We start from the raw sequence: 16,866 nt of genomic DNA, 5'->3' as shown, positions 1-16,866 counted from the left end.
CCGCTTGCCTGAGTCCCTCACTCGGTCAAATACCCTTTCAGCGGGGTCACTGAAATTCTGCTGGAGGTCGATCCCTGGGACTTTATGTACAAGCACCTACCACTTATAGGCGAGATGAGACCTCAGGCTCCCAGGCAGGATTGGTGGTCGCAGTGGGGATCGGCGACAGCCAGTACAAGTGTTAGAAACAGAAGTACCTTCACAGAAATTGCTCGAGACAAAAATTGAGAACAAAGAACATTTAGGATACAACAATGCAAAGTTGGGTGCTTCCCCTTACCCTGGGAATACACACATACACTGGGGCTCACCCAACTTTTAGAAAGTTGATTTCAGTATAGAAGTACCCTCCCGCTTACATTCTTCTGCTTCCTGGATGAGTTTGGCATTAGGCAATCCTGTCTGCCTACGTGCTGTTTCTGTGAACTTGGAGGACCAGGGGGGTAACCTGTCGGTGTCCCATCATGTCATTGTCCTTATTCACACCTTCCTGACTCTCAGGGCTGACTAACTTCTTACATGCAGAACTTGCTAATTCTGTCTAAAAGGCTAGAAGACCCTTATCTTATTCAGACTAACTTTACTTCCTGCATTCTAATATCTTATCCTATTCATACTGGCTTTATTCATTACACATATATCTATATTAGTTTGCTCATCTTCATATTTTTATATCAGTTTTACTCATCTCTCACACAAATATTCTACTGGTGCTCTTTTTCTTTGGCTTGGCTTCGCGGACGAAGATTTATGGAGGGGGTAAAAGTCCACGTCAGCTGCAGGCTCGTTTGTGGCTGTCAAGTCCGATGTGGGACAGGCAGACACGGTTGCAGCGGCTGCGGGGGAAAATTGGTTGGTTGGGGTTGGGTGTTGGGTTTTTCCTCCTTTGCCTTTTGTCAGTGAGGTGGGCTCTGCAGTCTTCTTCAAAGGAGGTTGCTGCCCGCCAAACTGTGAGGCGCCAAGATGCACGGTTTGAGGCGATGTCAGCCCACTGGCAGTGGACAATGTGGCAGGCACCAAGAGATTTCTTTAGGCAGTCCTTATACCTTTTCTTTGTTACACCTCTGTCACGGTGGCCAGTGGAGAGCTCGCCATGTAACACGATCTTGGGAAGGCGATTGTCCTCCATTCTGGAGACGTGACCCACCCAGCGGAGCTGGATCTTCAGCAGCGTGGACTCGATGCTGTCGACCTCTGCCATCTCGAGTACTTCGACGTTAGGGATGAAAGCGCTCCAATGGATGTTGAGGATGGAGCGGAGACAACGCTGGTGGAAGCGTTCTAGGAGCCGTAGGTGGTGCCGGTAGAGAACCCATGATTCGGAGCCGAACAGGAGTGTGGGTATGACAACGGCTCTGTATACGCTTATCTTTGTGAGGTTTTTCAGTTGGTTGTTTTTCCAGACTCTTTTGTGTAGTCTTCCAAAGGCACTATTTGCCTTGGCGAGTCTGTTGTCTATCTCGTTGTTGATCCTTGCATCTGATGATGCTACTGGTGCTACTGGCCTACTTAAAGATATTTCTCGATTATCCAAAAAATCCATTTAATCAATATAGATCAGGTCCCAAGCATTTTGGATAATTGGAAACCTAACGTAATACAAAAAACTGCACTCAATGTAAACAAATAAATGTATGCAAACTGATTTTGCAATACAGAGAGGAAAAAAAGACACAATAAAGTGCAAAAGAATCTTTAAACAAGTTTGAGTTTGTTGTTGGGGAGTCTGATGGTGGTCATCACCAGAGAAGAGGCTGGAAGAACTTTATCAACTACCATATAGAAAGCAAAAGGCCATGAGCCTTTTGGGCCTGAGTCCTTCCTCAAATCAAAATAAATAAACAGATGCCCTCATATGGAGGGAGGTGGGGGGGGGGGGGGGGAGTGGGGTTGGGGATGGTAGTGGTGGTGGGAAGGGGAAGAGCACAGGTTAGCTGTTCACAGGTGGATTCAGGTGAGCAGAGGCAGCAGAGAGTGGAGGCGTCAGTGGAAGAGGACATGCAGCTCTCTCAACAGGAGAAGGAAGGGAAGGGGCTGGGGAGCTGTGGGAAGGAATGGGGAAACAGAGACGAGGAGAGAAGGTAATTGGAGAAGTCAAAATTGGCGCTGACTGGATAAATCATTGTTACAAGACCCTTGGGGGAACCATTATTTCAAGACAATGGTGCTACAGAAGTTATGATTGAAAGGAGATATTATATACACACATACAAACATATATACACACACACACACACACACACACACACACACACACATATATTTATAGATAATGTTTTTAAAATATGTACATATACATATACGCATAACGTGTAGTGGGCCGAGTGGCTGCGCAGCACCGCCGGCCTAATCACTGCTCATTCACCTGGCCAAAAGGCCACACAGAGCCGTGGCCTAAACGCAGCGCACTAGGGAGTAAGGTACTCACCTATAACATAGCGTGCCCTTCAGGTGAGTTGTAGGGACGGGTGATGTCACTTCTGGTCCTGGGGGTCCGGGCCGGAAGGAACATAAAAGGGGAGGCAAATTTGTATAAAGAGTCTTTGCTGACTAACAATTACATGCGGTGAATTGATTTAGTAGCTCTACTGGAGTAGTCGCTACAACTGGTGACCCCGACTGCAAGATTCGGCCGAAGCTTGAATCTACACACAATATGGACAAAACAATAGCAGCCAGCTGCTGCCATGGCTGCAGTTAACGCAGTAGACATTCACCTGCCCCCTTTCTGGGCCCACCAGCCTTGAATGTGGCTGAACCAGGCTGAGAACCAGTTCTGCCTTTGTGAAATATCAGTTGAAGGCACGAAGTTTTGGCACATCATCTGGGCATTGGACGCCGCTGGAGCAGCTACGGTTAGTGAAATTTATTGCCCCCCCCCAGGAGAAAACCAATACACTGGGTTCCGGCAGTTCCTCATGCCCACTCTGGAATTAACCAGGCACGAACGGGGCATGAAGCTTTTGAATATGGAAGGGTTAGGCGACATGAATCCGTCTGATTTAATGAATGAAATTCTTGCACTAGCAGATGGTCATTTCAATTGGTTTATTTTTGAGACCTTATTCCTGGTGAAGCTCCCGGGTCACATCTCCATACCAATAGCAAACATGGATTTCAGCCATCCCCATGATGTGGCGCAGGAGGTTGACAGACTCTACCATATACAAAGGCAAGAGTTTGCCCACATACAGTCCGTATTCTCGGCAGAGACATCTCCCATGCCCTGCGCACCACCTGTAGCTCCAGTTCAAACAATAAAGGACGGACGTACTGACAGGCACTGAGAATGGTGTTTTTACCACCGCCAGTGGGGGAAAAATGCCCGTAGATGCGTTGCCCCCCCACCATGTGGCTACCACGGCAGCAGTGGCAAGCCTGAAAAGCAGCTGGCACGAGTACTGGCCTCCTCCATCTTCGTGATGACACTTATAAGTGCAAATTTCTCGTGGACACAAATATTGAGCTCAATTTGATTGCACCAAGATACTTCGAAAAGACGCATAAGCAACAGGGACTCACACTTCATGCTGCAAACGGGACTTCCATCCCCAGATATGGCACGCGACGCATCAAAATTAAGATAGGAGAGGCAGCATTCCATTGGAATTTCATTTTGGCTTCCGTCACACTGCCCATCTTGGGTGCAGATTTTCTCCGGGCCCACGATCTGCTGGTTGTGGAAGCAAGGAAGCAAGTCAATGCCACTTCTACTTTCCAAGCGTACCCTCTGATAAGCAGCAAACGACGAGTTTCGCTACTCGGGGTGCCCGCTCTACACACTGACACCCATGCTGCCCTGCTCAACTAATTTCCTGGTGTGCTCTCCCCTAAGTTCAATTCCTCGACAACAGCCCATGGCGACTCCCATTACATTGACACCTCGGGCCCACCAATTTCTCCTGCCAGATAAACTACAGCAGGCCAAAGCAGAATTTATTGCCATGAAGGAATTGGGTATTAGTCAACATTCCAACAGCCCTTGGGCATCACCATTACACATGATACCCAAGAGCGCCAGTGGGGGGGAGACCCTTCAGTGTCTATCATAGGCTCAATAATATAACTACGCCCAACAGATACCCTGTTCCGCACATACAGGATTTTGCTGCCACCTGCACAATTGCCGTGCCTTTTCCAAGGTTGACCTTGACAAGGGATATCATCAAATCCCAGTCCATCCAGATGACATTCCCAAAACAGCAATTATTACTCCTTTTGCGCTTTTTGGAATCCTCAGGATGCCATTTGGGTGGAAGAACGCCGCTCAAACATTCCAGAGGCTTATGGACGCTTTGGGCAGGGATTTAGAATTTGCATACATATACATAGATGATATCCTCATCACCAGTCAAAATGAGCAAGATCACCAACTGCACTTATGCCGCCTGTTCCAACGACGAGATGAATTCTGACTTACCGTCAACCCTAGCAAATGCCAGTTTGACAAAAGCACCATCGAATTCTGAGGGCACAAGATCACGGCTGAAGGTGTGTCTCCCTTATCCACAAAAGTGGACACCATACGTGCTTTCCTGAAACCTATCACGGTTAAGGGAGTGCAGAAATTTTAGGGCATGGTGAATTTCTATCACTGTTTCATTCCGGCAGCCGCCGACATTCTTGGCCCGCTATTTTAACTCCTCACCACAAAGCGCAAGGAAGTTACTTGTTCCGCAGAGGCAGACTGCATTTGCAGCCGCAAAAGACGCTCTGCCCAACGCAGTGATGCTCGCGCATCCTAACCCCACCACCACCCTGGCACTCACCAGACATTTCTGATGCAACAATGGGCGTAGTTCTCGAACAGTCCATCAATGTCCATTGGCAACACCTGGCTTTCTTTAGATGCCACCTACGGCCATCGGAAATGAAGTACAGCGCATTTGATCAAGAGCTGTTGGTGTTGTACATGGCCACACGACACTTCCGATATGTTTTGGAGAGCCATCATTTCACCGCTTTCACAGAGCATAAGCCACTCACTTTTGCCTTTAGCAAGATATTGGACCAGTGGTCAGCCAGGCAGCAATGCCACTTGTCGTACATTTCCGAGTTCACGACGGACGTGCATCATGTTTCAGGATAAAACAATCTGGTTGCTGATGCGCTGCCCATACTGGCTTGGCTCTCTGACTTGGCTAGAGCACAGGCCGTGGACCCGGATGTTCAGGCGTACAGAACTGCCATCACAAACCTAGACAAACATGTGGCACCACAACTGGGCGGGCCGAGCCTGCTTTGCAATATGCCTATGAGTTACCCCAGGATGGTAGTCCCCGCATCTTGGAGACGGAGCCTTTTTGATAAAGTTCACAACCCGTCCCATCCTTCCATCAGAACAACGGTCAAGCTCATGGCAACCAAATATGTATGGCATGGATGTGTACACACTGCCAAACTTCAAAATACAGTGGCACATCAAGGTGCCTCTCCAGTCTTTCCCAACAGTTCGCCGACATTTTGAGCATGTACACATAGAGCTGGTCGGACCCCTGCCAGTGTCTCAGAACACGGTCATAGACCGATTCACGCAATGGCCAGAGGCCATCCCATTGCCATCCAGCGACGCTGAGACGTGCATTAGTGCATTCATGGCCAACTGGATCTCCTGATTCGGAGTTCCCACACACGTCACCTCAGACCACGGAGCGCAATTCACCTCTGCGCTATGGACTGCCCTTGCATTCTTTTGTGGCATACAACTACATCACACCACCCGCAATGGTCTTGTGGAACGTTTCCACCGGCAACTCGAGACCGCATTCAATGGTCGACTCACCGGGCCCAACTAGGTCGACGAATTGCCATGGGTTCTGCTGGGAGTGCGCAGCAACCTGAAGGAAGACATGCCAGCTTGTCCACAGAAATGGTTTACGCTTCAGTTCTCTCAGTTCCAGGTGATGTTCACTTCTTGTCCAACTCCTGCCCTTCCGACCTGGATGAGCTTCAGCAGCTTTGACACCACCTCGCAATAAGAAAACCAATTCCAACCAATTGGCAAGGACCCTCCAAACAGCATGTGCCTCCAGCCCTCCTCGACACTGACTTTGTGTTTGTGCACAGACAGGTGCCAGGAACACTATTGCAACAGCCGTTCAATGGCCCTTGCCATGTGATCAAAAGGGATGGAGTTGTGTACACTTCAGACATTGGGGGATATTCTCACCTGTTTACTGTAGGCAGATTCAAACCAGCACATGTGGACCCTACTACCCCTATTCACTGCCCCTAGCCCAGGAAACGAGGGCATCCACCTAAGGTGTGCGCAGCCGGGTCATCTCTTCTGGGCAACAATTCTGGGGGAGGTGGGGGAGCTAATTACCACAAATTTAACAATAAAAAAAATCCACGAATACAAAAACAAAAAGAAAGAACGGGAAGTGGAACTAAATACGACAGTTCTTCCAAAGGCCTCTTTCTGCAGCCAACAGGATCCCTCAGTAGTGAGAAACTGGGGATTTTTACATTGTCTGTTTATACCAAATAGTACCTTGCAGGATATATAAAAATCAGACTGCCAGAGGAACTCAGTAGGTTGACCATCGGAAGAAAAGTGGTCAATGTTTATCACTACAAAGTGTAGAAAGCGGGAGGGGGGACGTAATGAGCACAATGAAGTTAAGGTGGGAGGGGTTTGACAGGGGTCAATGAGAGATCAGTGAACCAGGGAGGGGTGAAGGATGACAGACAGATAGGGAGGCAGTATCCAACTTGCAGGAGAGATGGAGGTGACTGGAAATGCAGCAAATCTCCTGGCATCCGGCACCCATGGGGATGGGTAGATCCCGGTTCTCCCAGTGCCTGAGACACACTCTCAGTGTATCACACTGAGATACACCAGCATGAAGAATACACCACTTAAAAGACAGTGCAAAATGTACATTAATTTGAAAGGAATTGGTATTGTGGTCATTAATGCTGTAAAGTTCACTAAATCAGCTAATTCCCGTAACTTACAAAATTTATATTAAGATTCTAATCCCGGTCACTGGTGCAGTAACAGTACTGTGTTAACCGCTACACTAACCGTGCCACCAGCTTAATTAATGCCCCGCCCCCCCCACCCCCCCCCCACTAAGTTTACAGAGAAAACCTTACTAATATACTAATAAAGATTAAAAACTCTTACAAAGCAGGGATAGCGAGACACTTAAAGAGAGTCACCCCAACAGTGAATGGCATCAACCTGGGTGACGACATTTTATTGAAACACAACTTTATTCAAACAGTCTCCAGAAGCAAAGCACGGCCAATATTTGCACCCAACTCTACCAAAAGTCTGTGTGTTACTGCAGAGAACATTTACTTTTACAATTTTAAAGTTTTATTTAAATTTTTATTTAATTCTGACTTTTTTTTCCAGTTTATTTATTTTTTGCTGGGTGGCTTGAGGTTGCCGGTTGCTTGAATTCCGGATAACCGGGTGTTACTGGGGAGACTTGGAGGAGAAATCTCCAGAAGAAAAATCAGAGTGTGTTGGTGTGGGCTTGTTTCATGTTCACGGTGCTGCATTCAGGGGACTGTTTACTTGTAGGTCCACAAGTAAATGGGGGCATTACTGAGAGGTACTGAATGCCGCCCAGGATTAAAATCAGGTTGGAGTAAAATCTGGCTCAGTTTGGGGAGTGGAGGTGAAGGGCAAACACGATGGAAGGAATAGTGCCAGCCACTCTTCATGGCAGAATCCTTCATCGCGAGAGAGTGCAGAGGCCAGTAACTGGGGACAGGGTTAGGCCAGCAGGGATTGGAGTGTGGGGGGTCACGGTGATCACATTGGTAGTTGGGGTGGAGGGATACCCGAGCAACTACAGGCAAGGTCTGGGCTGACGTTGTGGATAGTGCGATTGGGAGATAAAGCAGACCCTTTTTTTTTTTTCTTTGGCTTGGCTTCGCGGACGAAGATTTATGGAGGGGGTAAAAAGTCCACGTCAGCTGCAGGCTCGTTTGTGGCTGACCAGTCCGATGCGGGACAGGCAGACACGATTGCAGCGGTTGCAAGGGAAAATTGGTTGGTTGGGGTTGGGTGTTGGGTTTTTCCTCCTTTGCCTTTTGTCAGTGAGGTGGGCTCTGCGGTCTTCTTCAAAGGAGGCTGCTGCCCAGAGGCATAATAAAAGCAATGGAATTTATTGGGTTCCAGATTAGGATCGTACTACTAAAACTCATCTTTGGAGCCCCCAACCACAGCCATTGCTGTGACTATGTGATGTGTGTGGAGGAAAAGTGGCTCCTTGCCTGTCTGGCATGTGTGTATTGCGGGTAGTCACATGCCCTCCCCGCCTGAAACTTGTTCAGAAGTCACATCACCTGTCAATTAAGATTGGACCCTGGCCACTCATTCGTGCACACCTTGACTAATTTCAATCACCTAAGGTCATTATTGCTAGAAGCATAAATTAGCACTGCATATGACACCAAAGCACAGCACATTTTTTTTTCTCTCTACCTCGAGGTCCATGCACCACACACCGTTCCACACCAGGACGCTACTCTGGATATTGCTGGAAGGGTCGTGGGTAAGGTGTGCACTACACTGAAGCTGAGCCATTGTTTTGTGATAGATCAATATTTGCAGTACAGGTGCATCCCCATTGATTAGGATGTGGCTCCACTGCAAGTATTGTAAAGGTCCCTGTTTATTGTGTGTGAGCGGGGTTGCATATAGGTTTACCACTGTCGGGAGTTCAACTGATATCAGAGGTCAACATCTTAAGTGAAACAGTGTGTGAGCAGGGTCGAATATAGGTTTTCTGTTGTAGGAGACTATTGGGTGTCCGAGGTGAATGTCTGTATCACCGCTAATGTGAATTAGTAATTGTGCATCGTTTAACGTTCTTCCATTTATTTCCCGTGTTAATAAAGGTTATGTGTGATTGTAACACTTGTGTCCAGACTTGTCTCTTTGAGAACCCACCGAACCTAATACTCTTCTTATGTGATCCAATTTCTTTCACAATTCTCCAAAAAGCAGCACTCCATTGGGACGGTATCACTGAATGAGTGTGGAACAGTTCAATCCCAAAATAATCATGTTTTACTCCATTACTCTCAGTGAAGGTTTTTTTAAAAAAAAAGACACACAGCTCCGTAACAGGCCCTTGTATAAACCTTGTATGAACTTGCGCTGCCCAATGACACCCAAATGACCTACAACTCCTGTACATTTTGAATGGTGCGAGGAAACCGGAACACCTGGATGAAACCCACAGGGACACGGGGAGAATGTACAAATTCTTTACAGACAGCGCAGGATTCAAATCCAGATCACTGGTCTTGTAACAGTGTTGCTTTAACCGATATGCTAACCATGCCAAGTTGTTCTCAAACAAACCAGCTTCAGGGCAAGGGGAATTTAATAAGTTCAGGCAGACAAGGTTTCCAGAGGTAGGGAGAAGCGGAGAGGAACATGCAACTGCGTGATTTTTTTTTTTAAACATAGTGTTATTAAAAGTTATTGAAGAAGAATTAACATTGGTCCACATAAGGAGATTTAAAGAGTTGTTTTCCTTAAAAGGTTACCCTTAAAGAACGAAAGTAGAGAGAGAGCCAGGGAGGCAATTACCAGGCTAACCACCAGGCAGGTGCAGAAATCACCACCCAGGTGGAACAACCAAAACGGAGGAAGCGTAGAAGACAGATCTAGAGAATGGGGGAGATTCACGGGACTGGAAATTATTAACAGGAACAACTAAGCCAATGGACAAGTCAGAATGCCAGAACATGCTGGTAGGAAACCTCCAGAGGGTGGGTAGGGAGAAGCAAGGCATGAAACGCTGCCCCTCGCTCTGTGGCACAAGATGTGCACAGAGCGTTCAAAGCAACCTTTTGTACAAAAACAATACATGTCCTCTTAGCAACTGTAGCTCAAACAGTAGAATTAACAATGCTGACATTCCTGTGGTTTAGATTGCAAGCTTTTCATTTCTTTTTAAAAACGTGGATGGATAGTTGGTCTACAAGGCTAGCTGAGATCTCTTAATCACATGTACCGTCTTCAAGGCTGACTTTCTGCGCGCTCTCAGAATTGGCACGATCTGCGGCCTTACTTTAGCTGGAGGGATATAGATTTGCTGTTGAAAATAAGGGAAATAATCTGTAAACATCAATTCTTCATGCAAGATTCTTTCCAATTATTGCTCATACTTCATGAAATGCATTTGTTCCCTAAATATTAACAATAAACCTCAATTAAGATGACATTTTAAGCAACTTTGCGCCTAAATAATCTACCCAATCCAAATACAGCGCTGTAAGCAAAGAATTCAGTCTTGATTTAGTTTGTTTCCTTTATTTGTTTGCTAGCAAGGCAGCAATCTACTGTTCATTGTTCCCTGGACTATTTCAGAGAACCCTGGTTGATTCATTCACAGTTCTCTGTGGACACAGAGCAAGCGAACAGGTCCTTCTGGCTCATGAACCAATGCCACTCAGATACACCAATGAGCCTTGTATGTTTTTGGAGGAAACCAGAGCATCTTGCGGAAACACATGCGGAGAGGGGATTCTGACTTTTCGGCATTCAGTCACAATGTACTGATGTTTCCCCAAGACTATTAAACAAAAGACCCCCGCCCCCACCCCCTCCATATCACCAAACCAGCATTGTGATCAGAACGTTGATCTTGTGTTAGTGATCAAGGTGAGTGGACCTTACCAAACCTATTGAACATTACGTTTTGCCAATGGCTTGGAAGGGAACTGAACTTGAATCCACTGTTGATTTCAGTGAGAGGCAACATGGCTTACATATGTCCAACAATAAGGAGCCTTAATCTCTTCTCAACGTTGAAAATGAAAGGGGCAAGTATTTCACCTTGTATTGGTATGAGTTCTTAGACAGCACGTGGATGAAGGAAAAGGTTCTTTAAAGTTGTTGTAAGCAGCACCGTGAGGCAGGCCACGAGGCTGCAAGCCTCCATTACAGATCTTGCATACTCTGTGCGCCTTGCTCTGTGCCAGCCCCTGGTGGCGGCCAAGTATAATCAAGCGGCGAGGCCTTGCGAGTTGCATTGCAACCACGATCACCATCATTACAGCAAGTTGGATTCATGTGTCAGCTTGGAATTCAGAATAGTTTTCCTGAGATTTGTAGAGATCAGGCGTTGGATTAGAAACATGAGCACAATCTGGCACTTGAAATTCAACTCCATTTACACAGATGTGCAGATGGTTGCAGATTTACCAGAGTACGAATTCTTCCAAGGTTTTGGGCAAATAAATAATTTACAAAGCACCATTATAATCATGTACATTGGAATAGTGTTCCTTTGTCAACCTTGGAACACTTGTATTACCACTTCCTTGCACCATTTCCAGTTAATTTTATTCTTATATTTTTTTGAAAGTTTAAACAATACAGCACGGAAACAAGCCCTCCGGCCCACGAAACCCGTGCCGTCCAATTAACATACCAACCCTGAACATTTTGGAGGGTGGGAGGAAGCCACAGCACCAGGAGAACCATGGCGAGAAAACACAAGCAAGACCCAGGTTGCTAGTGCTGTGAAAGCATCACACTAACTCAAACTCCCCACAATCCAGTCAGATCCAAACCTACCATGGTAGGTTTCCAACTCACCTTTAACTTTTGACTCAAACTGCTGATATTATGCAACTACATTTCGCTATTTGCACATCGATCGAGTTAAACCAGCATTGCCAGATATTACCTATTCAACTTGAGCAGAGTAAAGATTAATATACCGGTTCTAAAAGTCGAGATGAATCTGGAGGTTGAACACATATTTTTGGAATTCCTACTGCGACGTGTTCAATCGGCTGGACCGAGAAAGTTTGAAGTTGGCCCACAATTACTGGCTGTTGAAAAGTAAATTAGAGAAATGTCAGCCCAACGATGTTCAATTTCAAACCCTCTCAAAATATTGTTTGGGGGGGGGGGGAGGGGTGAAAACACACGTCCAGCTCTAACGACGGTTTTGTCATGGTTCACGGGCAAGCATCGAAACTCCACCACAAATTCACAGCTAAAATTTCGCAATACATCCAAGGGTAGATAGGCAAGTTATTCCTCAACACCCAAACCAATAGAAAACATGTGGCACGCAAGAACAGGGAGCTCACTCACAACATTTTGTTAAGGTTCCACAAGAGCCACAACGTACAGAACCTGCAGCTGGAGAACTGGATCATGCAGGATCGCAGAGTTCCCACGTGCTTACGATTCGAGATGACGGCTACAAAATGTTGGGACCATTCGGGGGACATGAAAGGCTGTTTTACAATAATTCAGTGCAATGCCAGCATTTCCACTACTTTCCCATTGCAGCTACCAATCCATAACAAATGCATATCCAAAGCCTCCAGTTACAGGATGTTTAAAAGAACTCTGTGAGTTATATCTTTATTGCAAGTTGATACGAGGACAAATCTGCTTGGAATACACAAAATAAACCCAGCAGGTCATGCAGCATCCAAAGGAAGTAAACGGTAACCAACATTTCAGGCCTGGCCCTTAGTCAGATTCAAGAAAAAAAAACACACGGGCTTCTGACTAAAAAGTTCAGGGGAGGAGAGGAGAGCAGATCGTGCACTTCCGCGTTTCTTATGGTCTTTTCAGCCCTTTCAATCTGTGCTGAACTATTTTTCTGCCAAGTCCCCCGGACCCTATCCCTCCCATCCATGCAAATGTTTTTTCTTTAATGTCAAAAGTGAACCTGGATTTACCACTTCAGCTGGCAATTCCAATTGCATTCACCGATTCATTGCACCCTGACCCCAGTATCTGCAGAGTTTCCTGTTTAACAAAAATCTATCCTATCCCTCGAACCAAGCTCGCTTCATGTCCCATTGACAGCCTCGCCCAAGGTACAAGTGTAAGGGTAATTAAGTCTCCATAGGGTTATGTCGCAGACCAGCACCAATAGAAATTAACCGGATTAAGGCTCTCAAAATCTATACTTCGTGCGGAGTTTGAGGAGGTTCGATATGTCACCAAAGACTCCGAAAATTTCTACAGGTATACTGTTAAGATCATTCTGGTGACAGGTCGCTTCACTCTCTGGTATGCACAGGACAAGAAACATCCACAGAGTTGTGAACTCAGCCAGTGACATCACAGGCATTAGTCTTCACTACATCAGGGACAAGTTGTTCTCAAGGACCTCCACCACCCAGGCCATGCCCTCTTCACACTGCTACCATCCTGAAAGAGGTACAGGAGCCTAAAGACGAGCACCCAGCAGCACGAGGACAGCTTCTTCCCCTCCGCCATCAGATTTCTGAATGGACACTGAGCAACAGACACTATCTCACGTTCTCATATTTTTGCACTATTTTTTTATTTTGATTTAAATTGTAGATTTTTACTACTTGCACACTTGAAAATATGATACTGAAACAAACAACAGCTTTGTCCAAAAGGGCCTGATCTTAATGGATCAGATAATAAACTGACTCTAGAATAAAGTAAAACATTCCACACCACCAGATGGAACCCTTCTGACATAATAACTCAAGTGTCAGTACGACAGTCATTGAAGAAATCTGAAATCACCCAAGAACATGCTGGGAATACAGTGTCTCTAGAGCGAGAAAAAGACACTTTTTCTTCAGGGTGAGGTCCAATCTGAGATCTCTGTCCGATCCAGCTAACTTGGAATTAAAGACTCAGGTTGGTTTTCTCCTGTTGATTAAATATAAATTTAGACAGACAGCACACGTTAACAGGCACTTCCGGCACACGAGCCCAAATATCACAATCGACCAACCTTTGGAGGGTGGGAGGAAGCCTGAGTACCTGGAGTCACAGAAAACATTCAGATGGATTCGAACTCAGATCGCTGGAGGTTGCAACAGTGTTGCTCTCACCACCCCGCTAACCGTGCGCCAAACAGTTCATTTGCTTAGCCAGCACAACAGGATGGATAACCTGTGTTGTGGATCCGGAGTTGGCTCGTGAGGAATTCCAGACTGCACAGGAATGCTCCTTGGGGCAGATGATTGGACTACCTGCTGTGCAAAGTGACTTGCCTGGATAGTATGCAGAACCAAGCTTTTTTCTAAGAAAACTGCATCTTGGTACATGTGACAAAAAAAACAATTCATGTTGCAACCTCTGCAGCACCTTTAGACAGGAACAAACTCTTACCTCTGCCTTCTGAGGTTCCAGTGGTGTTGTTGGCAGGGACTCCTCTTCAGTTGCCCCATCGTCTTCTTGCTGCCTCCTGCCAACCTGGTGATCTCCTGCTCGAGGCTGCCAAAACATATTAATGCAATAACACATCAAGGAGGATGGACATTTTAGAAAAAAAAGGCAATAGGATGGTTGCAGCAAATTACAATGTGTAAGGGTTTGGTCACTCTGCAGTGGCACTCAAGGGATCCCGAAGCTTGGCTTCACATCCCCTCTCCAGAGATGAGCTCAGCCTACAGTGGCACCAAAGAGGCCATTTGGCCCATCCTGTCTGTGCTATCCCATGGTGCAATGCCAATCGCTCTGTTCTCATCCATCTTACTTTCCTGCTTCTCTGCTCTGGGAATATTTTGATAAACAGAATGTAAACAGGCCCTTCTGGGCCATGAGTCGATGCTGCCCAATGAACTTAAAACCTTGGAACATTTTGGAGGATGTTTGGGTTTGGGGGGGAAGGGAAGGGGATGAGAAGGGAGGAATCCCATGCAGATATGGGGAGAACTTACAAATTCCTTACAAACAGTGCTGGATTCAAACCCAGGTTGCTGGCGCAGTAATAGCGCCTTGCTACGCTTTTCTAATGGTCCAGAAAAGTCCTGGAGTTCAAAAGCAATAGACAGTCTTCAGGTCCAAAGCGTTCAGCCCCATAATGCCGACTGCCTGTTGCTTTGTTTGGATGCAGTGCGACCTGCTGCATTGTGTACTGCACTGGATCCCAGCGTCAGCAGACTTCTTCTTTACCTTTTGCAATGGATCACCTGGCAGAGAGATTTCCCTCAGCAGGTGTCGCTGACCTTTTGACCAAGCCCTTCAGTTTCATGCCAGGATTTTACATCCAATGGTCTCCGGCGGAATAAACTGCCTCATGGGTTTCGAGGCAGCCCACTCCCATCAAACCAGACAGAACCAGCCCAAGGAGGTAAAGGAGAAACTTTGTAGACATTAGGTTCTACAGCAGCATACCAGCATCCACAGGAAGCAAAAGGTATCTGTCGTCTAAACCCCAAGGTCTTAAGCTCCCTCTGTAACTCTGCACTTTTGTACAGCATCTTACTTAGATCATGTACGAGAGATCTACTGGCCTGCTCACAAAACAACCTCCATCGCGACATCTTGTTACATGTGACATTAAACTTGGAAAGAGGTAGAAGCAATGTTCTTAAAGATAAGGTAGTCTTAGGGGATTGTAATGAGAGTGGATCCCAGAGCTTAGGATGCCAGCAGCCAAGCTCTCAGCAGTCAGGTGCTGGAGGTGAATTCACGGGCACTCAGCAGCTCTGAGCGGATTCTCTTTTGCTTCTCTTTCTGTGACTGTAAGGGGCGCCGGGCAATGCTAATGGTAAATCTTGGTCTACCTCAAGGCTGACTGACTAAAAGCAATTTCATGTAATATTATTTTTCTATTTTATTACATTACAATAAATAATATCTGATAATGGTGGCCCGGATAAGTTTTAGGACGTTCAAAGCAGATCGCATGGCATCTGTTTAATCCCAACCTCAAGCACACTCCACCACCAGTGGACTGTGCCCTCAGATTGCACTGTAACAGCTCTATAAGACTCCTTCAACCGCATCTTCCATATCTTCCATACCCATGAGCTCTCCGTTCGACAGAAGGGCAGTGAAAAGCATGGGAACACCGGGACCTCCCGAACCTGGAAACACATTGCTGTTCCTTTGTTGCAACTGGATCAAAATCCTGCAACTTCCTCCCTCGCACACTTAATTTTTTTTTATTTTTCACACAATAAACCATAGTGACCAAAATACATACAGACATTTTTCTCTTGAATATATACAGTCATTTTCTCCCCTTTTACCCCCCTCCCTTCCCTCCCTCCCTCTCCCCCCTTCCCATTTATTCAAAGTTCAATCTATAAGATACATTAAATCCGTTAAACAATGTCGTCATTTAATAAAATAAACAAGAAATTTTTATCTTTTACTTTTACATACTGAGTCAGTTCATTTCGTTGTCTTCTCCTTCTGTCATTTTAGGTGGTGGAGGTTCATGGTAGGTTTTCTCTATTGTATTTCATGTGTGGTTCCCATATTTGTTTGAATATTGTGATGTTATTTCTTAAATTATATGTTATTTTTTCTAATGGAATACATTTATTTATTTCTATATACCATTGTTGTATTCTCAAGTTGTCTCCTAATTACCAGGTTGACATAATACATTTTTTTGCTACAGCTAGGGCTATCATAACAAATCTTTTTTGTGCTCCATCCAAATCGAGTCCAAATTCTTTGTTTTTATGTTACTTAGAAGGAAGATCTCTGGGTTTTTTGGTATGTTGCTTTTTGTGATTTTTATTTAATATCTGGTTTAGATCTTCCCAAAATGTTTCCACTTTCTCACATGTCCAAATTGTATATATTGTTGTTCCCGTTTCCGTTTTACAGTGAAAACATCTGTCTGATACTGTTGGGTCCCATTTATTTAACTTTTGGGGTGTGATGTATAGCCTGTGTAACCAATTATATTGTATCATGCGTAACCTCGTGTTTATTGTATTTCTCATTAATGGCTGATAATGTAGTTTATATAGATGGCCGAGATTATTATTTAGTTGTATACCTAGGTATCGAATTGCTTGTGTTTGCCATCTAAATGGTGATTCTTCCTTAAACTTTGTGAAATCCACATTATTCATTGGCATTGCTTCACTTTTATTTGCGTTGATCTTGTACCCCGATACTTCTCC

At 45.6% G+C, this 16,866-nt stretch overlaps 1 protein-coding gene across 17 annotated transcripts in view; it reads right to left on the bottom strand.

Annotated features, from left to right (window-relative positions):
- gyg2 (glycogenin 2) overlaps positions 1-16,866 on the bottom strand; it is a 118,875-nt gene that overhangs the window by 26,020 nt on the left and 75,989 nt on the right. For 13 of the 17 annotated variants that reach the window (XM_069892034.1, XM_069892035.1, XM_069892031.1 and 10 more), the window contains exons 7-9: positions 14,108-14,212; positions 11,704-11,817; positions 9,990-10,070 (exon numbers count right to left, since the gene is read on the bottom strand). In XM_069892034.1, the coding sequence (XP_069748135.1) occupies positions 9,990-10,070; positions 11,704-11,817; positions 14,108-14,212 (300 nt within the window). The remainder of the gene's footprint in view (positions 1-9,989; positions 10,071-11,703; positions 11,818-14,107; positions 14,213-16,866) is intronic. The other 4 variants (XM_069892037.1, XM_069892041.1, XM_069892046.1 and 1 more) reach the window with 2 other exon arrangements.

Source organism: Narcine bancroftii, chromosome 7 (assembly GCF_036971445.1).
Source record: "Narcine bancroftii isolate sNarBan1 chromosome 7, sNarBan1.hap1, whole genome shotgun sequence".
NCBI classification, from domain to species: Eukaryota; Metazoa; Chordata; class Chondrichthyes; order Torpediniformes; family Narcinidae; genus Narcine; species Narcine bancroftii.
Note: the sequence above shows the minus strand (reverse complement) of the source record. Positions and strands in the feature narration are given on the sequence as shown.